Source organism: Acartia tonsa, chromosome 3, assembly GCF_053477335.1.
Source record: "Acartia tonsa isolate MP-2025a chromosome 3, ASM5347733v1, whole genome shotgun sequence".
NCBI lineage: Eukaryota > Metazoa > Arthropoda > Copepoda > Calanoida > Acartiidae > Acartia > Acartia tonsa.
In genome coordinates, this window is record NC_137262.1 from 41,436,058 (window position 1) to 41,460,932 (window position 24,875).

The window sequence follows — 24,875 nt, forward strand, 5'->3', positions numbered from 1 at the left end:
CTTAGTTAAACGGTTTTAATGCATGCTATTTTATATGTCATAAGAAAATGTTCAGAAATTTTATGCTTTGATAAAACAGTCAAAAAAATACAATATTTTTTTGTTTCATTAGTTTGAAACAAAGCTTCACTATAAGATTGCCTTTGTTAGCACTTAAACTACGATAATTTCTATTTCCAAATGATTCCATTTTGGAACTATGAATTGTGGTTAAATTAGGTAATTATATCAATTTGTTTGTTGGATTATTTAAACGTTGAAAATTTGTTTGGTGGATTCCTTTCTGGGAGGGATGAGGTAAAAGGGGTATGGTCACAGGTGGATATAAACCTAAATAAAGGGGAAGGGTATTAGGGGCATTGGTTTGTACTTCCGGTGCTTCTCCCTTCCTCCCCCTCCCCAATCATCCACCTTTTCGTCCCCCCCCCCTGCAAGGATATGCCCCACCCTTTATCCCACCCTCGATCATTGGGAACGTCCATTTTTGAGAATTTGGTCATTACCTTTTCCCTAAGACCAATCCTTAAATATTATGTAAATGGTTTTAAGATTTCAATAAATATAATCATTCGATATTAATAATGTCAAGATTTTTTTGGAAATTGTAGGCTATGTCTTATTTTGAAATTTTTTTTGAGTATTTTTTTTAATTGAAGAAAATGGTTTAAGTATTGAGCCTTTTCTAGGATGAATACTTAAATTTTCCCAGATGGCTAACAGTTGGGAAAGTGCGCAAAAGGAAAAGGAAAATTAGATGAAATTGTTCAAATAAAATGAATATCCAACTTTTTAAAACTAAACAAATAAGCATTTTATTTTACTTTTTCATATAAACTTATCTTATTGAATCATTATCTATTTTTATTGGCAACATTTTATGAAATAAACATCTTAAAATTTAATAAGAGATTATTAAATAATTAATTTAATGATAATTTCATAAAAATACAAATATATAACTTCTGAAATAATTTCTCTCTTAAAATATTGATTTTTTATATTATGTTTTAAAGATAAATTAAGATGTTTATTCCAAAAGTAGCGAAGCTTAAACAAACTGAAGGCATTTACAAATAATTACACATGAAATACAGCATTCATTAGGTACTATTATTAACGAAAATTAATGTGTTGCACAGACAAACCTTTATTTTATAATGACCAAAAAGATTTTAATAGTTAAGATTTTCTTTGACAATTAAGGAAAAATTGTTTTGGTTGCAGAAATTATTACATAACATCCTTTTAATCTGACCAGAAAAATCTTATTTATCATCCAACTGAAATGGGCGTGATGGGGGGGGGGGGGTGGGGTGGGGAATAAAGGCAGTAGTTAAATTTGAGAAAGGTAAATTAAAAGATGGGGTTTATGTAATAAAAGGGTGGGATGTGAGAAAAAAGGGGGGAAACAGGCATTAAACCATTTGATTTCCGTGGGAAGCTGTAAAGCTTCTGTAATATTAGGCAGTGGCAAGCTAGGAGGGGTATGAATGATTTAAACTTCTGATAAACCTTAAATTCCAGGCAATTTCGTCCTTTCCTGCAAGGTTGTAAATTGGGATGGTGAAGGTCTATCTTTCATAAAAGGCATATCCATCTCTTTTTAGCTTTTTTATAATTCTTCCTAAATTTTGATTGGCTATGATTTGATAAGCTTCAAGCTGGTTTTACAGTAAGAATAGCTTAAAACTGATAATTTTGATTTACTGTTCTTTTTCAGTAATAGATATTTCTTCCATAATTTTGTTTAACATTTTCCTTTATCTGGCAGTGACATCCCCTGTCCCCACCCACGTGAGAAAATAGATTTCCCGCTAAAAAGACAAGATAAGACCAAGCTTTAAAAAAAACATTCTTTTCCAATTTTCTGAAATTTTATGTTAAACGTATGTTAAAAAAATGTGTAGGTGCAAGCTTCATGTTTCATCCTCTATTCAAAAAATAGCTTAAAACCATAATTGGACAAGTTGTTATATTAAAAAGTAGACCGAATCTATCAAGCGGTTTCTATTTAGATCCAAAGGGACATAAATTTTTATAGACAAGATTTTTAATTCACATCTTATTTCATTATAAGTTCTACATAGTAATTACAAAAAATATGGGTAAAATATCATCATAGTAAATGACATCATAAATTGAAGCCTTAAAGAAGAATTACAAAAAACAGAAAAAAATTTAAAAACTGGTCTCCAGTTGGAAAACTGATTACAGGGCCTGATTCTTATTTTAACTAGAGAAAGACATAGATAATTTTTTGAATTAACAAATGATAAAGAAATTGATATAATCTTAAGATATTTTAAATTAACAGTTATGGTTACTTATTTACAGCCATCTCAATTTTTCATCATGTTTAAGTCTCAAATAATTTTTAGATAATACCTGTTATCAAAATCGGCCCTACTTCTTTTTTTATCATTAGTGATACTAAAGTCTCACAAACATTTATTTTTTGGAGGGAGGTAATTTGTTTTCTGGAGGCGATTAGAAACTACATTGTAAAGGAGAACCATATCGGTTCAACGGTTAGCAAGAACCTTGTGTACAAACAGACAGACATCCTGCTACTTTAGTATATAGATTGCTGGGAAACTTATGGACATGATTATCATAGTTATCGTTAATCTTGATCCCCATCCTTGAAATTGAATCAGATTTAACCAGGCTGTGGTTCCTCCTTTGTTTAGCACTTAATTAACAATTCAAACCTAATTAGCAAAAGAATGAGCTTTTAAAATTGTGTGTGAATGTGTGTGTGTGTGTTAAATTAAAAAGGAAGTGACATGTTCAGTTCACTAGAAACGTCTTGTTCTTAGTGGCGCAGCCTCTTAGTAAGTAGTAGTTTACAATTCTGTCTTTTCATTACCATAGCTCCATTTATTAAAAAATGGATATAATTTTACCCTAACGCATTCTTTATTCAACAAACCTTGAAATTACTAAAATTTCTTGTTATACCTATGTCCTACAAGTTCAAATGGGTAACCTTTTTTATCCTAGGCTAGCTTATCTTAAAAGACAAGTGCACCTAACTTTTAGGTGATCCACGTTTTATATCCTAATTTCTTATTTTTTTCTTTAATATCATTCATTCTTTCTCAAATTTAATCAATGTACTTTTAAAAAATCATCATATATAAGAATTTGTACTCAAACAAAGAAAAATGTTGTGTACTTAATTCAGCACATAAACATCTTAAAAATAAAATAAAAAATAATGCATTCAAATGCTCTAGTGACAATTTTTCGATACAAACATGAATAATTGAAATAAAAGTAAAATATTAAATGCAATTTAAGATATTTTGATCCTTTTTAAGTTTATCCTTAAGTGCTTTCCTTGTTAAAGCAACTAAATTATGAATCCCCTATAGTTCTAAAATTTAATTGTTTAAAATCTTAACAATTTATAAACAAAACAGACTCAACTACGTTTTAAATTTTAATTCATACAATTTTGTAGAACTTATTACCTTTATTAAATTCTCTTCTAATTTTTTTTGGAGGGAAACCACTCTATAACTTAATAGTAGGTTAATCTGGATATTTGTTTTCATTTTATTGTGTTTTACATGGTTACTTGTTGAGATTCGTTCGAAGATTTTTTTTGTCATCTTAGCAGCTGCACTGCTTTAAATCACAATTTTAATTGTTTTTGTTTAATCAACCTGTTTCTTTCAGATTTTGATAACAATGGCCGCACGCAAAATGTCATTCAAGTGAAGTGATCAGAAAAATCTTTTCAAATAAAATTTGTTAGTGATTATTGTTTAGTGAGAGAAAATAGAAACTTTTTTTTTCATAAAGTCGTCCATTGACGGGTTTTAAAAGAAGTGAGAAGAATGAAAAGACTTGCTATGTGGACGTCAGGAACGCGTTGATACATTTTTTTATTCATTATTTCAGGACTTTTTGAGTTTAAAAGAAAAACAGTAAGTAATGTATTAGATAAATATTTAATAAAATAACTCATAATGATAATAATATGCGTTCAATCCAAAATTATCTCTTTCGACCAACTGTGTGTAAAATCATTACATGAGCTAAATAGTATTTTTTTTCTAATTAATGACAATTAAAATAATATACAGACAATCAGTAAAACACATAACATCTGTAGAGTAGCATCGCTACTTAAGCAAACAAACAGTAGTAACTCTTGCTACCAGTTAAAACTAAATGATTGATTGTCGGAAAGAATTTCTTTAGAACAACAATCATTTATTAAATTAAATGATTATAAAATAGTATTTTGCAATGCTATGGGAGATAAAAAGGGGAAGCTATAGGGAAGCATTTTTGTGGTGAGGGGATTTGATGCAATTTTTAGCGTTTTTTGATTTCATCACAAAGTTTTAAAAAAAATAGCGATTTAGAAAAAGTTGTATATACTGCATTCGACTAAATCGTTAAAACACCTAACATGGCCTTAAATATTTGCCAAGACCTAATCCTAATCATGTACTTTAACAAGCAGCTCATGTAAATGCGCAAAAAGGTCTAAAGTGTGCTACCTCTGCATTATTTGTTATTGTCTATTTATTGCTATGATATGTTATGCCGATGTGCAAATTAAACGTTTAGCATCTTTAAAGCAGTCGAGAAACTTAGTGTAAAATTCAACTATTTCAAGAAAGCCTTATTAAATTAATATTTTTGCTGTGAAATTAAATTTTTCTTTTACAAAAACTCCAATTTTTCCATGCTTTGTTATAAAGTCTCTGATTTCTCAGGCATCCAAATTTTTAACTTCCAAGTTAACAAATTAATCATGTTAAAATTTTTCTTGAAGTTTTGAAATTCTTTTTATAATATTTGTTTATTTTGTCAAGTAAGAGCCAAGCACAAAAAAACTTTATAAGACGAGTTTTCTTGAAGTACTGCGATTTACGGTCGTTCGGACATGAATTGTGTAAGAAACTATATCTTCAAACCGAATGATATCCGCTGGATTAGAATCGGTTCCTAGTCATGCGGAAAAATCATGAATAGCATCGTGTTACAGACAATTTCAACAAATATTAAAATACAATTCATGATATTAATACCTGTTTTGTTATACCTAGACTTCGGACCCTCGGGTCTAACAAAACTGGTTTTTTAAACTTATATTTTTTTGATATGTTCGGAAAGCTGTCTATAATACGATGCAATAAATAACTATTTTGCATAATTTACTTTTAAACTTTATTAAAATAACTTTGGCTTTATGCAATATGCGCTATGCAGTCACCAGTGGCTTTGTTTGACTTTTTAAAATAAATCCACCAACAAACAATTTTTTTTTACAATTTTTTTCCATTGAAAAGTGAAATTTTCTTTCAGATCTTTGTCATCAATATGGAACCAATGGAGGGGGGGTAGGGGATTATCAGGCAAGGGAAATGTAAAGGGGATTAGGATGGATAGAATATAATAGGTGGTGAGAATCAGGGCGGGAGGGGATATTGGGGTGTTTATTACCCTTGTCCCCAAAGTTCTGAAGAATTTTTATTGGTTGGTTCATTGAATGGCTGAGTGTCTAAACCTTTCGAACACTAATTGTAATCTACAGAAGGGGTGATTTGTGTATCATCGTTGGGGATGTACATCAATTTATCGGCCATTGTCTTATCCCTTTAGATCCCTGGGTGGGAATACAGAGAAAGGAGGGGATTAAGGATAAAATCAATCAAGGCTAATCAAATTTGCTTCAAAATAATAAATTCTAGCCACATAATTTATTTCATTTGCACAAAAAGAAAAAATTTTAAAATCATTTATAAATCAAATTTTTCTTATGTACAGAAATGAAAATGATTTTTAGAAATAATATGTACGCGCGTATGTGAAAAATTACTGTGCGTTAAAAAGGTGTTAGGGTCAACTACATGGGCAAATATTTCATAGGACACCGCTTAAACTTAAAGCTTTAAAAAATGCCAACCCTTAAACGCTTAACCTATTATGGTGATGGGACAAAACAGCACATTTCAATAATTTCAAAATAAGCTACTTGTAAAAAATTTGCGAAGCATCAAAATATTAAAGAAAGCACAATAGGAAAAGTTTTTTTCCCTTTTACAAAAAGCCTCACAATATCTTTTTGTCTATTTAAGCTAAAAACATTAATTTGCTGGTTTGAAAAAAGAAACAGTAAAATTTTGGGGTTGTCAGGAATCCAATAATTCAAGATTAGTGGCTCTGATATTCGACACGCCTGGACATTTTTTATACAAGCAGGGATTTATAGGGATAGCACTTTTGCTTTTCAAGGATGTTACATAACTGTTTTTGAGATTTTTAGAACAAGTACCATTATATACATAAAAAACGCAACGATAGCAAGTTGAAACTATTTAGAATTAATTTTGTTCTATTAGATGAATATACACTTTCTATAGATTGATTAATTGATACTGAGATATTTGTGTTTTAAATTGTAAAAGAACGTCAATAAAATGAAAAAATTATTAATTTATTGTTTCGTAGTTGATTACGACAGAGCCTAGTAATAAGGTAGAATAGATACTTCAAAGAGAGAACTTTGTATTAATTTGTATATTTTCTATTTAAAAATTTTCCCCAAATTTAGTACAAAATTATAAAGTAATGCCTTTTCTACCACTTGATTTAATGTATGTCTTAAAAATACATTATTCTTCTTTATTTTACTCCCGGGACAAAACTTAAATTTTAAACATTAAATATAAATTCGACAAGGATTAGCTTGTCCATAGCTGACAGTTTTCCATTAATATTCGAAAAAAAGATACAACTACAAATACATTAGGTGCGATGCTTTACATTAGACCAATGTGAAGGGTAATTTGTTTAAGCTTTTTATAGGCACAATAAAGCGCTTCTAATTTTTGCTTTAGTATAAATTTTCAGTTATGATGTTTTTATAATGGGATACATTTTGCACATCACACAAGATAGACCTTACCAAAAATGAATCTATTACAAAACTGAAAATACTTTTGTTTACAGACAGACAATTAAAACAATTTTTTAGAAGCTTTGCCTCTCGAAAAAAAATGAAATTGAAACCCATTTTTTCTGTTTAAAAACACTACTTATACTTGATGGGAAAAGGGTAGGTGGCGAAAAAACGAGTATAAGGAAGATGTGTGGAGAGTGGGGGAAGAGGGGGGGGGGGGTAACCACCAACTTTTAAACTGGATATTTGTGTATTATAGAAAGGAAATAGTTTTTGGTAAAATTAGTTGAAAATATTTAGGAAGGTTTTCAAACCCTAAAATGCTAAACAGTGGTTTTATAATGAAAAAATGTTTTTATACATAATACATATACAATTTATAAATATGTAACAAGGATGACACTATATTGGGAAGCTTAATATTAAAAAAATAATATTAGATTGTATAATAAAGTCATAATAGTTTAAAATAATACCTAGAGGTATTGTCATTGTCCATTTTTTTCTTTAAAACATGTTTATTTTAGCCCTTACTTTCCCTTAGAAAAACTTCTTAAATTACATATAGAATTTCGTTTCTAATGTGGGAGAAAAAGTGGTAAAATTTTAGCAAAAAATGTGTTATCCTAGTTATTATTACTTGAGAAATTTTAATGGGGGGTGTGAGGGTGTATTTAAGGGGGAATAGGGGAGTTTTTAGGAGGGTGCCCTGGACGGTTAAAAAGCTAGCAGTTCTATTCATTACTAAATCTTTCATTTCACGGAGCTTTTTTTTGGAGACATAGAAATTCTCACAACAAAATTAAAGGGTGTTAATTTAAACAGGATTAACTTTTAAAAGCAATTAAAAAATTTAAATATTAACAAATAAAGTTTGAGCTCTATGTTATTTAGATTTACTAAAAAACTTTAGCAATTCAATATTGTTCAATAGATTTTATTTAAGAATTTTAAAGTAAGTCTTATTGCAGAAACACTTTTTCAAATCGTGGAGTATGAAAATGAAAACTATTATTTAATGAAGGTTTGATCCGTTGAATCATCAAAATATAATAATTTCTTGGTTAATATCCATTTTATTTTGTTCGGACTGATGCAATCCCCATTTGTACTTGTTATTCAAACTTAATATATAATCAAAAACCCTGTGGGGAAAATATTCTAACCTAACCCAAGTAAATAATGTCAAACATTCAACTTGCATAAAAATTACAATTATTTAAAATAATCATACATAGATAATGAAAATTCAAAAGAACTTTTTTAGCTATTTGATACAAGAAACTTGGACCCAAAATAGTGGTCCCAATGAAATGTAAGGGACTTGGCCATAATTTCTTTTGATGAAACGTCTTTAGCACTAAATTGGCTCTTATTGTTTTCAGTTTTGAAAAAAAGTTAACAATTTTACATTATTTTATGAGTTACATAAAGGAGTTATAATTATTTTAAAAACATTATAGACTGTGTTATAGACAATATTTTAAACACTTTGGTTTTTGGGTATAATCAATTATTATCCTTTTTGGCATTATTGGCCATTAAAACAATTTTTGCCAATATTACTTTTGTAAATTTTGAGGTATTGTTTTAGGTTAGGTTTTTTTTACAATAAGGTTGGGCAAATAAGGATTTTTTTTTGTTAAAACCTAAAATAATTTAATAGTAGTGATATGGGTTTTAGATATATGGAGTTTGATATACTTTTGCTAAGACTATGGATGGAAGATTTATTATACTTTTATACTGACCTTTCTTAACCTTTAGTAATGCATCCACAGATTTAGCACCAACGCATCCAACGAATAGACCACCAAAACTTATGCTCGTGATCTTCAGAAACATAAACTTAATTGTTTTTTTTCTTCTCTTTTCCGCTTTCAGCCAGCCACCCAGCCACCCAGCCACCTATATTTCGCGATAATTATGCTTATCTTTAATTGTATTTAAAATTATAAGTCTACCTCATACATTTTCCATCAAAAAAATATACTACTGCAAATATTAAATAAAAACATACATTTGTTTAATTTTTTAACACATATATGAAGTGAAATTTAATTAGATCTTAAAACACACTTTTTTTTCAGGCGGGAAATTTTGACGTGAAAACGAAATTAAGTTTATGACTGTTTGAAAACTTTTATGAGATAGAAACAAAGAAAGAAAAAGGACAATTAAGTTCATAGATGTTGTAGCAAAAATAATTTGACATTTTCTTGAAAAAAAAGATTGACAACATCCATGAAAGCAAAGATCTGGAACGGTAGGACAAACGAACTTAACACTTGTAGAGTGTCAGAACTGAATAAGCAGAAAAAAATGTATGAATCTTAACAAAATTGTAAGTAAATATTGTCTAAGAACATATTTGTATTTTAAGTACTTTATTATAGAGATGCTTTATTATACCTTAATGTAATAGTCATCATTATTCCAAAAGTCAGATGAATAGGATTTATAACACATAAAAAATGAAAACAGAGACGGAGAAATGACTAACGTACGGAGTTACCATAGTTATAGATTAGCTGCGCTCCAAAAAAAGGATATATTATTTTAACATGTAATAGCTTTTTATTACCCCAGTCCTAATAGTGGTACTAAAAGATTTATTAAAGATCATTTTTTATTTTAATTTTGTATGCTTTGAACGTTCCTGCCTAGTATATCTTACATGTTAGAATAATTTATAAACATTTAACTACTGAATTACGCTTACTTACACATTATTTACACGAGGCTTAGCCATGTTTAAAAATATTAACATGAAAGATAGTTGGATAATAGTGATTTATCGCATCATATTATAAACAGCTTTCCGCAGGTATCAAAATGACAGGTTTGTTAGACCTGAGGGGCCATAGACCCGGACTAACAAAACTGTTATTGATTTTATGTTGTTTATTTCAATATTTGTGGAAAATTGTCTGTAATACATGCTATACAGGATTTTTCAGCGGAAGCCACACTGGAAATACAAATGTCTACTTTGATTCAATTTTGATAATATGGAGATATTTTTCCAAAAACTACTGTATGTTTTTTTGGCTATCATTTCTTGATTGACGCTATTATGCTCATTTTTAATTATCTTAATAATGATCTTAATGATGAAAATAATGGGATATTTTTTTGCTTATCTGTAGTGTATATTCTACAACATATATTATTTCATTGTGCAAAAAAATCTTGGACACAGATATATGAAAACTATATATTAAATTGAAAGTCTACAAAATTTATGGAATAAAAAAACACCTTGAAACAAGAGAATAACCACTTTTCCCTCTTTTTAATTTGTTTTTTTTGGGATATTTAACCCTTTTCCCAAAAAGATATGTATAAGGTATTAAGTATGACTCCAAATTATTATGTAAATGAAGCAACTAAGATGTATGTAGGGTAGATTGGGGTATTTTTGAGTAGATTTTTTATTCAAATCTTTATTGTTTACTTCCAAAGAGAGGGTCTCCAAAGTTTTATAATAACGTTTTCTTATTCTTTGGCTTAACAACTTTGGGGACTTTTAAAGGATATTGATTGGTTGGTTTATTAAGTTAAGTATCCAAACGTTTCAACCACTAATTGTAATCTACAGAAGGGGTATTAACATTGAGAATGTACTTCAATTCATCGGCCAGTGTCTTATGCCTTTAGACCCCAACTTACTTTGATTACTCCTTTAGTTTTTTCTTAAAGAATACAATCAGTTATTCTAGTTCTAACTTATTTATAAAATTTATATTAAAATATTTTTTTTGCCCCAAGCTACCCGAGTATACATATATAATAATAATCCTTTACATTTTTGCATGGTGTAAGTAACACGCGAAAATTGCCAGCCGCCAGATTGCAGCTGCGGTTTTAATGAAATTTTACGCAGCAAATTGTTAGTTAGTTTTACGGTTATGTGCAAAATGTTTAGCTAAAATAATAATTTTGTTATACCAGCCGCCAAATTATATTTTCTAATGACCAAGATAACTAAATACAGCGACTATTTGCGGCTGAGCTACCTTTAGGACATAAAAGATGTAATTCATACGGATTTAGCAACATAATACCTATAGTTTGTCTTTTCAAAGGAAATATATATTAGATCTTTTCATGAAAATACCCATTCTCGAATTTCATTCTTCTGCTAACCTAAAAAGTTACTTTAGGGGCCTAGAAATACATGTACAAAATTTCAGCTCTTTATCTCTACTGGCGACCTAGCGCCAGGCATGTAAAATATCAACAGATAACGGTAGCACGGCGGTTTTAACAATATCTCAGTAATGTGCAGGTTTTAAGCTCTTCTGCATATTTCAATTTAAACACATAAGGCCAAAGATATTATATCCAAAAAATCTTTTGTCAAAGTCTACTCTACACCTAGCGCCAGTCAGTTTTCTAAAATCATGCATTTTATACCTGTGAAAAATGAAATCGCCAGCGCTAGGTGTAGAGTAGACTTTGACAAAAGATTTTTGGGATATCATATCTTAGGCCTTATGTGTTTAAGTTGAAATATGCAGAACACCTAAATTCACCTTCCAAGCCATTCTCTATGCATTTTAAATTTTTTTATGAAATAACGGGATTTCAAAACTGCCTTTTGAAAAGGCCTAAAAAGTATCTTTTTTTGTCCCTTTTTTCACTGTTTATAGTTACAACCTTTTAAGACATTATTCTCAGTTTAAAAAAAATTGCCGCTTCCAGCACCAAAACCGGCAAAAACAGGCAGTTAAACTTCTGTACCCCTACTTAACCCCCTAACAGACCCCCCCCCCCTCTATCTCGGCTCCTGTTACAGATAGAGACTTAAAACTTTTTTCTGGTGGTTCATGTGTATTTTTAGAGAAAATTACTTTTCTAGTCATAGCGGTCAGACCGCTCCTTATTCGTTTTTTAGCGGCCAGCCGCTAAATATTAAAACTGCTGTAGAGCAGCCAATTTTAAAGCTAAGAAAACCAAATTTTATGATGAACTATTATTTTTTATAACAAAAAAATACCTTTCTGACCATCGCCGAAAAACGACAAATAACGGAAACCGCCAATTTTGGCAGTAAAATTGCGGTTGGCGGCGCTAAATAATATTTTTATTTGTATATAGTTACAATTTATTAAGATATTATTCTCAGTTAAAAAAAATGGGTGCTTCAAGCAACAAAACCGGCAAAAACAGGCAGTTAAACTTCTGTACCCCTACTTAACCCCCTAACAGACCCCCCCCCTCTATCTCGGCTCCTGTTACAGATAGAGACGTAAAACTTTTTTCTGGTGGTTCATGTTTATTTTTAGAGAAAATTACTTTTTCTAGTCATAGCGGTCAGACCGCTCCTTATTCGCTTTTTAGCAGCCAGCCACTAAATATTAAAACTGCTGTAGAGCAGCCAATTTTAAAGCTAAGAAAACCAAATTTTACAACGAACTATTATTTTTTATAACAAAAAAATACCTTTTCTGACCATCGCCAAAAAACGACAAATAACGGAAACCGCCAATTTTGGCAGTAAAATGGCGGTTGGCGGCGCTAATTAATATTTTTATCTGTTTATAATCACAATAAAGGAATACAAAAATTGGCTGATTAAGGTCCGGAAAGGGGCAACACAGTTAATTGTTGAAACTAATGTAATAGATTTTTATTTTAGTCAGATGCCAGACGCAGGCAATTAAATAAATTAACATTTAGAAATAGGAAAGAAAACAAAGTCACTGGAAGTTGATCTAATTGATCTAAGGAAGGCTACTTATGTCCTTCATCTAACAAAATCTAACTTAAGGGAGATGACTTATGTCCTTTGTCTGACAAATTCTTACATTAGGAAGGCTGCTTATGTCCTTCATCTTGCAAAACTTAGCTTTTCTGTCCTTCACATAGCAAAACCTCACAAAACATAGCTTTACTGTCCTTTACATAGCAAATTCTTGCAAAACATAGCAAATTCTTGCAAAACATAGCAAATTCTAGTGACACATAGCAAATTCTTGCAAAACCTAGCATATTCTTGCAAAACATTGCAAATTATTGGAAAACTTAGCTTTTCTGTCCTTCACATAGCAAATTCTTGCAAAATATAGCAAATTCTTGCAAAACATAGCAAATTCTTACAAAACATAGGAAATTCTTGCAAAACATAGCAAATTCTTGCAAAACATAGCAAATTCTTGGAAAACTTAACTTTTCAGTCCTTCACATAGCAAATTCTTGCAAAACATAGCAAATTCTTGCAAAACATAGCAAATTCTGGCAAAACATAGCAAATTCTTGCAAAACATAGCAAATTCTTGCAAAACATGGCAAAATTTTGAAAACCTTGGCTTTTCTGTCCTTCAAATAGCTAATTCTTGCAAAACATAGCAAATTCTTACAAAACACAGCAAATTCTTGCAAAAAATAGCAAATTCTTGCAAAACATAGCAAATTCTTGCAAAACATAGCAAATTCTTGCAAAAAATAGCAAATTCTTGCAAAACATAGCAAATTCTTGCAAAACATAGCAAATTCTTGCAAAACATAGCAAATTCTTGCAAAACTTAGCTTTTCTGTCTTTCACATAGCTAATTCTTGCAAAACATAGCAAATTCTTTGCTAGAATTTGCTATGTTTTGTAAGAATTTGCTATGTTTTGCAAGAATTTGCTATGTTTTGTAAGAATTTGCTATGTTTTGCAAGAATTTGCTATGTTTTGCAAGAATTTGCTATTTTTTGCAAGAATTAGCTATGTGAAAGACAGAAAAGCTAAGTTTTGCAAGAATTTGCTATGTTTTGCAAGAATTTGCTATGTTTTGCAAGAATTTGCTATGTTTTGCAAGAATTTGCTATGTTTTGCAAGAATTTGCTATGTTTTGCAAGAATTTGCTATGTTTTGCAAGAATTAGCTATGTGAAAGACAGAAAAGCTAAGTTTTGCAAGAATTTGCTATGTTTTGCAAGAATTTGCTATGTTTTTTAAGAATTTGCTATGTTTTGCAAGAATTTGCTATGTTTTGCAAGAATTTGCTATGTTTTGCAGGAATTTGCTGTGTTTTGTAAGAATTTGCTATGTTTTGCAAGAATTAGCTATTTGAAGGACAGAAAAGCTAAGTTTTCCAAAAATTTGCTATGTTTTGCAAGAATTTGCTATGTTTTGCAAGAATTTGCTATGTTTTGCCAGAATTTGCTATGTTTTGCAAGAATTTGCTATGTGAAGGACAGAAAAGTTAAGTTTTCCAAGAATTTGCTATGTTTTGCAAGAATTTGCTATGTTTTGCAAGAATTTGCTATGTTTTGCAAGAATTTCCTATGTTTTGTAAGAATTTGCTATGTTTTGCAAGAATTTGCTATATTTTGCAAGAATTTGCTATGTGAAGGACAGAAAAGCTAAGTTTTCCAATAATTTGCAATGTTTTGCAAGAATTTGCTATGTTTTGCAAGAATTTGCTATGTGTCACTAGAATTTGCTATGTTTTGCAAGAATTTGCTATGTTTTGCAAGAATTTGCTATGTTTTGCAAGAATTTGCTATGTGAAGGACTGTAAAGCTATGTTTTGTGAGGTTTTGCTATGTGAAGGACAGAAAAGCTAAGTTTTGCAAGATGAAGGACATAAGCAGCCTTCCTAATGTAAGAATTTGTCAGACAAAGGACATAAGTCATCTCCCTTAAGTTAGATTTTGTTAGATGAAGGACATAAGTAGCCTTCCTTAGATCAATTAGATCAACTTCCAGTGACTTTGTTTTCTTTCTTATTTCTAAATGTTAATTTATTTAATTGCCTGCGTCTGGCATCTGACTAAAATAAAAATCTATTACATTAGTTTCAACAATTAACTGTGTTGCCCCTTTCCAGACCTTAATCAGCCAATTTTTGTATTCCTTTATTGTGATTATAAACAGATAAAAATATTAATTAGCGCCGCCAACCGCCATTTTACTGCCAAAATTGGCGGTTTCCGTTATTTGTCGTTTTTTTGTGATGGTCAGAAAAGGTATTTTTTTGTTATAAAAAATAATAGTTCGTTGTAAAATTTGGTTTTCTTAGCTTTAAAATTGGCTGCTATACAGCAGTTTTAATATTTAGCGGCTGGCTGCTAAAAAGCTAATAAGGAGCGGTCTGACCGCTATGACTAGAAAAAGTAATTTTCTCTAAGAATAAACATGAACCACCAGAAAAAAGTTTTACATCTCTATCTGTAACAGGAGCCGAGATAGAGGGGGGGGGTCTGTTAGGGGGTTAAGTAGGGGTACAGAAGTTTAACTGCCTGTTTTTGCCGGTTTTGTTGCTTGAAGCGCCAATTATTTTTAACTGAGAATAATATCTTAATAAATTGTAACTATAAACAAATAAAAATATTATTTAGCGCCGCCAACCGCCATTTTACCGCCAAAATTGGCAGTTTCCGTTATTTGTCGTTTTTCGGCGATGGTCAGAAAGGTATTTTTTTGTTATAAAAAATAATAGTTCATCATAAAATTTGGTTTTCTTAGCTTTAAAATTGGCTGCTCTACAGCAGTTTTAATATTTAGCGGCTGGCCGCTAAAAAACGGATAAGGAGCGGTCTGACCGCTATGACTAGAAAAGTAATTTTCTCTAAAAATACACATGAACCACCAGAAAAAAGTTTTAAGTCTCTATCTGTAACAGGAGCCGAGATAGAGGGGGGGGCTCTGTTAGGGGGTTAAGTAGGGGTACAGAAGTTTAACTGCCTGTTTTTGCCGGTTTTGGTGCTGGAAGCGGAAATTTTTTTTAAACTGAGAATAATGTCTTAATAAGTTGTAACTATAAACAGTGAAAAAAGGGACAAAAAAAGTTACTTTTTAGGCCGTTTCAAAAGGCAGTTTTGAAATCCCGTTATTTCATAAAAAAATTTAAAATGCATAGAGAATGGCTTGGAAGGTGAATTTAGGTGTTCTGCATATTTCAACTTAAACACATAAGGCCTAAGATATGATATCCCAAAAATCTTTTGTCAAAGTCTACTCTACACCTAGCGCTGGCGATTTCATTTTTCACAGGTATAAAATGCATGATTTTAGAAAACTGACTGGCGCTAGGTGTAGAGTAGACTTTGACAAAAGATTTTTTGGATATAATATCTTTGGCCTTATGTGTTTAAATTGAAATATGCAGAAGAGCTTAAAACCTGCACATTACTGAGATATTGTTAAAACCGCCGTGCTACCGTTATCTGTTGATATTTTACATGCCTGGCGCTAGGTCGCCAGTAGAGATAAAGAGCTGAAATTTTGTACATGTATTTCTAGGCCCCTAAAGTAACTTTTTAGGTTAGCAGAAGAATGAAATTCGAGAATGGGTATTTTCATGAAAAGATCTAATATATATACTTGAATTTTTTACAAGGAAAAGATTAAATTTAATAAAAAATCAGCAAAAAAATTTGAAACATCTATTTTCGGTACTGTTATTGAGCTATTGTAGTGGTATTAATAAATATTTGTTAAATTGACATATTTGATAAGCGATAAACCCACTGCCTTTCATTTATACAAAATAACTGGGCTCGGCAGCCGCGCATAATCCTCGAATTTAAACCAATTTTGTTAAAAAAGTAGATTCCAAAAAGATAGATTGTCTGTTTAGGAACATTTTAGAATGTTGAAGTTATGATATGGCAAACTCACAGAGGTTTATACACGGCTGACGCGCGGCTGCCGAGCCTTGCTAAATATTTAGGTGTCAAGTTTTTAAAGACTTTTTAGTTTAAGCAATTTGCATTTTAAAAGAGAATAAGATTACAAATTATTTATCTTAAAGTCAGGTTTAGGTATGAAATGAGGAGAGCCCCACAGGGTTAGATCCTACCTAACTGGTTGGGCATTAGGATTCAACACTAATTTTTAGCAAGCAATTTTGAGGTTCTTTAAATGTTAAAATACAATATTTATAATGACTGAATACTTTTTTGCGACAAAGCAACAAAGGTGTGAATGCATTTAGAATTAGATTTAAAGCCGTCCACTTTTTTATTTTCTAAATTCACAGTGACATTTGCTTTAAAAAATAAAATTTTATTCAGATCCAGAATAAAAAACAACCAACTTGTCAAGCCAAATCTGTAATCTTTTTAATCAATTCCCATACTTTTGCAATACATTTTGATATTTCTTTATGAAGTTAAGTCTTCTTTTAATGTAATACTAGAAACAAATTTAAATATCAATATTCTTGGCTAAACGGAATACATTCAATTTTCAGAATTTATGTCTCTGTCCCGAAGTTTATTTTTTGTTTTATGTTGACAGTATCTGTTTGTTTGTGGTAGATTTGTCCTAGTAATTAATTACTGCTTCAACACAAAATGCATGCACCAAGGGAAGGTGGGCACTTTGGGATGTTTATTACACCAGTCCCCAAAGTTTTATAATAACGTTTTTATTCGTTGGCTTAACAACTTTGAAGACTTTTATTGAACTTTTGATTGGTTGGTTCCTTAAGTTTATTATTCAAACGTATTAACTACTAATTGTTATTTACATAAGTGATAACTTTTATTTATAACATTTGGGATGTACATCAATTTATCGGCCATTGTCTTATCTCTTTAGATCCCTGTCATGCAAGTACAACAAGGAAAAGGATCTAGTGATCATAGAAAAAGTATTTTGCCTCCACAAAGTTCCTAAAAATTCCACCAAGTCCTTTGATAAAAATTATCCTTGTTTTAATAGTTTTTTCCTAGAGAACTCATCTAATTTATCTTTTATTGTAATTAGTGATGTAATTTAATCTATAAGAGATTTTATGAAACCATTTATACAATTATCATATATTACATTTTAAGTGTTTTATAGATAGAATGTTCTTTTTTATCCTCTTGAGAAATATATATTTTATCCTTAAACTTTCAACAACTTTTTGATAAAATAGCAAAAAGTTTTGAAGTTTTTATTTCAAACAATTTAAGGATTAGATAGATACAGAAATAGAAAAGAATACGTAATAGTTATTTATCGTATCGTAGTATAGACAGCTCTCCGCGGATATTAAAATGTAAATTATAAGATTAGTACAGTTTATAAGCGCCAAGAGTCCAAAGGCCCTAACTTACAAAACTAGCACTAATTTGATAATTTGTATTTTATTATTCATGGAAAATTGACTACAATAGCTAAGACCGAGTTCTAATCCAGCCGATATTAGTTGGTTTTAAAGCAATACTTGAAAACATATTATGATATCTTTAGATAACAATATGTTTTTTTTGATAATGTAAAAAATAAGTACTATTTCTATAAGTAATGCAGCGACTCTTTAAAAATTACAAAATAGAAAATTTAAACATTTAATTTTTTCTCTATAAATTGGCATTAAGAAAAATGCTAATGAATGATTTTTATTTTATTTTATTTGTATAAAAAATGATTGCGCAACAAGCTGCAAAAATAGTCTTGTCTTCAACACAATTAATTTCAGTGTCTTTAAAAATCTTTCAAGGGATATATGGGATAACAAAACTGATTTCAATCTTATAATTTTACATTTTAATAGCCGCGGAAAGCTGTCTATAATACGATGCGATACATTACTGTTCTATGTAGAAAAATCACTATGCAAAGTACCTTAAATTGTGACTATCTTTCAAATCTAACCAACTTCTATTACAATATAACAAGTATTTAACCCAAGTAATTGTGGTGGTGGGTGGGGGGGGGGGGGGGGGGATTGAATCCCCTAATCAATCCACAATTACTTCCAGTGCATTGAATTGCATGAAAACAGGAAAGGATTGTCCTTAATGTGATTCCCTTAGCCATTCTTCTTGGAAAATCACTTTAAGATTTCATGCTTACACCAAAGAGAAGTTTACTGTAATTGGACAGTATGAAATAGTCTTAGTAGTTGACTCAAATAAATTGATAAAGACAGATATTCCTTGAATTTTATCAATTTGCATCTTGTAAAAATGGTATGGGTTAATTATTTGAACCAATTTTCTTAAATTTTTTTGATACCTTCTTCCCCCTTTTCCCTTAATCTTAAAACAAAACATATACTTTTTCACACAAACTATACATGATTCAAATGACAGAATATGCTTCTCTTTCCCTGGAATATAGGGTGGGATTCCTACCACATTCTTAGAGATTTTGTGTCAAAGGGTTTGCCAGGGATAAAGTGGGTACACCAGGGATTTAAAGGGATAAGACAATGGCCGAAAAATTCATGTACATCCCCATTGATGACACACAAAATTACCCCTTCTATAGATTAAGATTAATGGTTGAAACGTTTGAACATTCAACTTAATAAACCAATCAATCAAAATTCAATAAGAGTCCCCAAAGTTGTTAAGCCAACGAATAAAAAAAGATTTTAAAAAACTTTGGAGAATATTGTAATAAACAGCCCATTGTCCCCTCTTTCTCTGGAGTAAACAGTGATAGATACAGAAGTTTACAGATTATAATTTGAGTTAAATCAATTAAAAAATATAAATATTGTACATTTTACTTCTTTTTTTATGCCCAAACTTCCTTTTTCTTACCCTTAATATAATTTTGCATATGTATATGAATTGTTTATAATTAATTTATCACTATTGTCCTATCCCTTTTACATTGTTAAAATATGATTTATAAATACACAGGGAAAATGTCTTTAATGTTATATATATATCTTTAATGTTATGTCTAGTAGATTAAGTTACAATTTCATTATACAACCATTTTATATATGTTTTTTTTTTGCTTAAAAGCAATGTATGGATAGGTCAGTAGAATTAATAGGAATAAAATATGGGAGGGATGGGCAGAAAAATAGCCTGAAACCATCGAATAAATTTTTTTCTCAATTTATTTCGGGGACTATGTGATGCTTCTTTAAAAAAAACTCTAAGTAATCAGAATTTGACGAGATCTTAGCGGAAAGACAAAATACCTTATCACTTTACAGAAAACTTAACTTTGTTTTTATATAAAATATGTAAACAATCAAGTTTATTAACAAATCCCTGTATCCTTAGAAAATACATTTAGAACTTTCAATTTAGAAATTTAGAAACCTTAAACCATTTAATATTAAATTGCCAGCGCATTGCCAAAAAGTCTGCAAGCTTGAAATGGAATCGCAAACATACATTTTAATAATAGATATAATGATTAGTGGATAAAACATTTAAAAAATAATGAATATGTTAATATTATTTCTTAGAATGACAGTTAGAAACATATCAGATACCTAAAATATTGAAATTGAAACATGTAATAACTTTTCGCATCGTATTATAGACAGGTTTCCGCGGATATTAAAATGAAAAAATAATTAAACGAACTTTTTAAACCCCGAGGGATCAAAGGCCTGGGATAACAACACCGGTTTTCATTTTAAGATTTCATTTTAATATTCATGGAAAATTGTCTATATTTCGATGCTATACATGATTTTTCAGTATGGCTGAGAACCGGTTATAATCCAGCGGATATTAATCAGTTTCTAAGCCATACTGGAATATCTCTTTCTAGTAAGCTATACATAATCTTAAGCTTTCATTCTAACCTTAATTACGAGATCTCCACAATAGTAAGCCTACCATATATTTGATTTGAAAACTAATAAAATGCATAAAAGGAATTTTGTAAAAAAAGTGCATTGTTGTTTTCAAATCAATTTCTATTTTTGTATTTCTTTTGAATACATTAAATATTTACATATATATGTATACATATGTTGAAACTTGGATATCAAATTCTTTTCTTCATTTCAACTAGCGGCAGCGCTTATATTCTTTTTTCATTCATTCACTGATATAATTTTTTAAAAATAAAACATAGAGGGAAAAGTAGATTTTCCCTTCAATTGAAATAGTTGCATAAACCATTATTAAGCTTCTTTATGAATTAGAACCTTTTTGCTTAAGCTTTCAGTGAGATCTAAAGGGGTAATATAGGATAAACTAACTGCCTATTACCTAATAATTCAGCATAGACAGCGATTTATAGAAAGAGACAACCAAAACAGTTAATTATAGGGTAGCTGCTGTCTTGCTAACAATACATAAACAAGACCTGCAACAGCGTAGTATCCTGTTAATCTTGGAACCTTTCTGTTGACATCAAATTAATGATGACACATATTCTTCATATTGTTACAAGAAAAAATCTGTAAAATTTATATTGACCATGTAATAGCATTTATTAATTACATTAGTATGCCGACATAACAACAGAATTTAAGTTCAACATGTCAAGTTTTTTTTTCTTTCCAAAGAACAAATATTGCAGCCTATCTATTGTTAACAATTTTAACGTTCGTTTTAACTTCACATCCCTTTTATCTTTGACATGTTAGCTAAATGCCAGGGATCGACAACCGCTGTTTTTTTAAAGGGGGGGGGGGATAACACTACTTTTGAAAATTCTTTTTTATATTTGGGTTTATGTATTTAGCATATACTCAAAAGAATATTCTGGAAAAAAAGCGATCGGAGGCAAAAACTGCCTTTTTTTGCAACTGACGATCCCTGTTGAAAAAAAATGGTGTCCGTGGAAGTTTTATGGTTGACACCGAATGCCTTCCATGGCCAAAAAATGTCAAATTCTTAAGAGAAGTCAAAATCAGTGATAAATGGATTAGGATTTTCAAAATTTTTTTCATTTTTTGTTAGATCTTTAGATTTGTTTTGCTGCTAAATGTTAGATGTGTCAAATTAATAACAGAAGGGATTTTCCTTGTCATACAAACAGGCACAATAATTTCCAGTTGTGCTCATAGACAAAGTTCGTTGGTTGTCAGCTATAGTTGAGATTAAAAATGTTATAGAAAAACATAATATCTGAATTGATATTTAAAAAAAAAATTATACCATTTATTTCTGGGTTTAAAAGAATAGAAATGAGAAATGGGAGGAGGGTGATTTAGGGGTGGGGAGGGTGATTTAGGGGTGGGGAGGGTGATTTAGGGGTAGGGAGGGTGATTTAGAGGTTGGTAGGCTTTAGTGTCGAATAGTGAATAGTGATAGCTAAGCTTTTTAAAATATATATAAGTGTGTTAGATGAATAATTTGCTGTATTATTTGATATGGTTAAAATTAAATTTTAATAGATGTGTTGTGTTGGACAGGGATCTAAAGTGATAAGACAATGGCCGATAAATAGGTGTACATCCCATATGATTATACACAAAATTAGTGGTTTAGACACTCAACTTAATGAGCCAAACTAAGTCCCAAAGTTGTTAGGCCAATTTTATAACAACATTTTATAAAACATTGGGTACTAGTGTAATAAACAGTCCAATTTACAGATTGGTAAGGTATTGTAAAAAAATAACTTATTTCCTGAATAGCTAAAACCAGCCACCTTTCTGATTTTATAATTTGATATCCTTTAATACAATTGTTTAAGATTATTGTAAAAGACAAAAACAAAAAAAAACTAAGCAACCACTGGTGTGAACTCAAATCCGCAAATGTATAATATTACAAATCATGTGATCCACATATTATTAAAACGGCACAAACGACACTTTGTCCTCTTCTTTACATTTGTCATTCAGCACTTCATCTGTATATTTGCAAAAGTGTCTTTTCGCGAAAATGAAACACTTTTGCATGTGATAACTTGCGGAAAAGAGTGCACATTGTAACCAATATGTGTTAATGGATATAGGATATACGTGGATAAATGGATAAGGGAAAATTTGTCGTCAATTTAGCTTACTAATATGCACATCATTTATTGGTCATTTCGTTTATCCAGTAGGAGGGAAGGAGATTGGGATAAAGGGGTTGTATATTTAGTTTAGCCAGTTGCGCGTATTACTTTATCAGAGTACTTAAAAATCTAGTGCAACATCCAAGTAATAATATATCGATTTATGTGTTGCTTATCTTTCAATATTTTAACATTTTAAAATCTTAAAATGGATTTCTTGGCCCTAATCAAGATTTCCATTTATCAATGTTAAAAAATGAAGAAAATGATTTTGATGTGACGCGACATTTTTTGCCTTTTATCTCGTTTTTTATCTGTTTGATTAGCTATCAGCCAAAAGTGATAGGATACATATATTATCTTTTTCAAACATTTTTTCTGGCTTTCCAAAAAATTATTAATTAATAGAGAAAAACTTATTTTAAGATTACCAATTTAAATTAATCTAATTCAAAGCATAGGCGTGATAACTTTAAGGCTTGATAACTTTGCTCTAGGAAACTTTAACGTTTTCAAATTTCAATTCTATTAAAAGTGTTTTTTTAAGACGTTGCCTAACCTTTTTAAACACCTAAAATCAAATTACAAGAACCTTTAAAAGGCGTTTTTATGATGATATTTATTTAGGTAAATTCCATAAAGGCAACGGCCAATTAAATTTATTGCATTAAATGCTATAATAATGCAATATTATTATTATTATTATATGATATAATCATAAAAGATAGTTAGATAATAGCACATATGTATTCATAGCTTTATCTTGGTGTGTTTGTTTTACCATGGATGAAGGTATTAGGATAATATCTTTGATAACATATTTATCACTAGCGGATACGCCCCTAGAGGCCTCTTGTTTTTTTTTATATCTAATTTGGAAAATAATATGTCTATGTTAAGATCAGCTATTTCTTATTCATGTTTTCTACGAAACTGGCGCCGCAAAGGACCTCTGCGAAGCTACCCTGTAAAGGAGAACCATATCGGTCCAGTAGTTAGTGAGATCCTTCGGTACAAACAGACACACACATATAATTAAGTGTTTTTTTATACAGCTGATGAAAAAATAATATTTGCTTATCCCTGTTTCCCTATGTATGTTTGCTGTGTGTTGTATGTGTGTGTGTGTGTGTGTGTGTATGTGTGTGTGTGTGTGTGTGTGTGTGTATGTGTAAGTATAAGATGGTATTATTTATGTGTATGGGTAATGTTCACGGTCTCAGCGGTGTACAATATAAATATTGCCATTGACCCTTTACAATAGGATGACTCAAATCTTCATTTTTTGTATTTAAAAAATATTTCGTGTTAGATTGGATTGCAGTGGTATTAGGATGGCCCTGCAGGTCTAGAGCTAGAAACAGGGTTATAAGTAGTTTTTTAAATAAGGAAAGCAAGAAAATATTTTTGAAGATAGAATTAGATATCTATTAATATTTAATCAGAAAGAAAAATCTTTGAAAACAAATTGAGGAGATTTTTTAATCATTGGTGACGTTATATATACATTAGACATATCTAAGTTTATTTTTAACAAGTTAAATTTTTAATATGTTTTGGATATTTTACTCTGTTTTTATTCATGTTCTTCTCAATTTCCTTTAAGGAACAGAGAAAAATAGAAGTTTTTATTTTTTTAGCAAAAATATTTGTTTCACCCTTTTAATCACTTCCCACCTTCTTGGCCCCCAAATTTGATATCGGTGCTAGGGTATTGTTGAGATTTACAAAATTTTTCTGAACGTGTGCAGAAATTCTGTGTAGTTTAGACTGTTAGTTTTTGTATGCTATAGTAATATAAAACCCTTCATTCTATCTATCAAAGAATATCAATTAAAAGAATTTTTGTTAATATAAGGTCATATTTTAAAAGTTTGATTAAAAAATGTGGCATAATTTCCTATTCCTTACTAAACTTCCCTTCAAAATTCAGTTTTTTATACACTGCACAAAATTTGAAAGTAAAGATTGGCGTCCTTAATAAGGTATATTGTGGCACTGTACACAACCTGAAAGTAAGATTTTGACTCCTTAATAAGGTATATTGCGTACACATTCTGAGTGTAAGGTTTTGAGTCCAATAAAGGGTATGTTGTGGCACTGTACACAACTTAAAAGTGAGGATTAGCGTCCTTATTGTGGTACACGCCACCATTAACCCCTGGAACATGAATATTGAGATGGATACTTTAAGCAAACCGTAAAGTGTTCATACATTTTGTAACAAACAACAAAAAACTGTAATAATCTATGAAGATATAATGCTTTCTTAAGACTATAAGAAGTATTCTAAAAGAACTCACAC

General features: G+C 30.3%; 2 protein-coding genes across 3 annotated transcripts in view; one reads left to right on the forward strand and one right to left on the reverse strand.

Moving 5' to 3' along the window:
* LOC145314214 (uncharacterized) overlaps positions 1–24,875 on the reverse strand; it is a 444,769-nt gene that overhangs the window by 246,849 nt on the left and 173,045 nt on the right. The window lies entirely within an intron of this gene.
* Positions 3,706–24,875, forward strand: part of LOC145314194 (calcium-activated chloride channel regulator 1-like) — a 127,440-nt gene continuing 106,270 nt past the window's right edge. For both annotated transcript variants that reach the window (XM_080154015.1, XM_080154016.1), the window contains exon 1: positions 3,706–3,869. In XM_080154015.1, the coding sequence (XP_080010141.1) occupies positions 3,846–3,869 (24 nt within the window). In that variant the 5' untranslated portion in view covers positions 3,706–3,845. The remainder of the gene's footprint in view (positions 3,870–24,875) is intronic.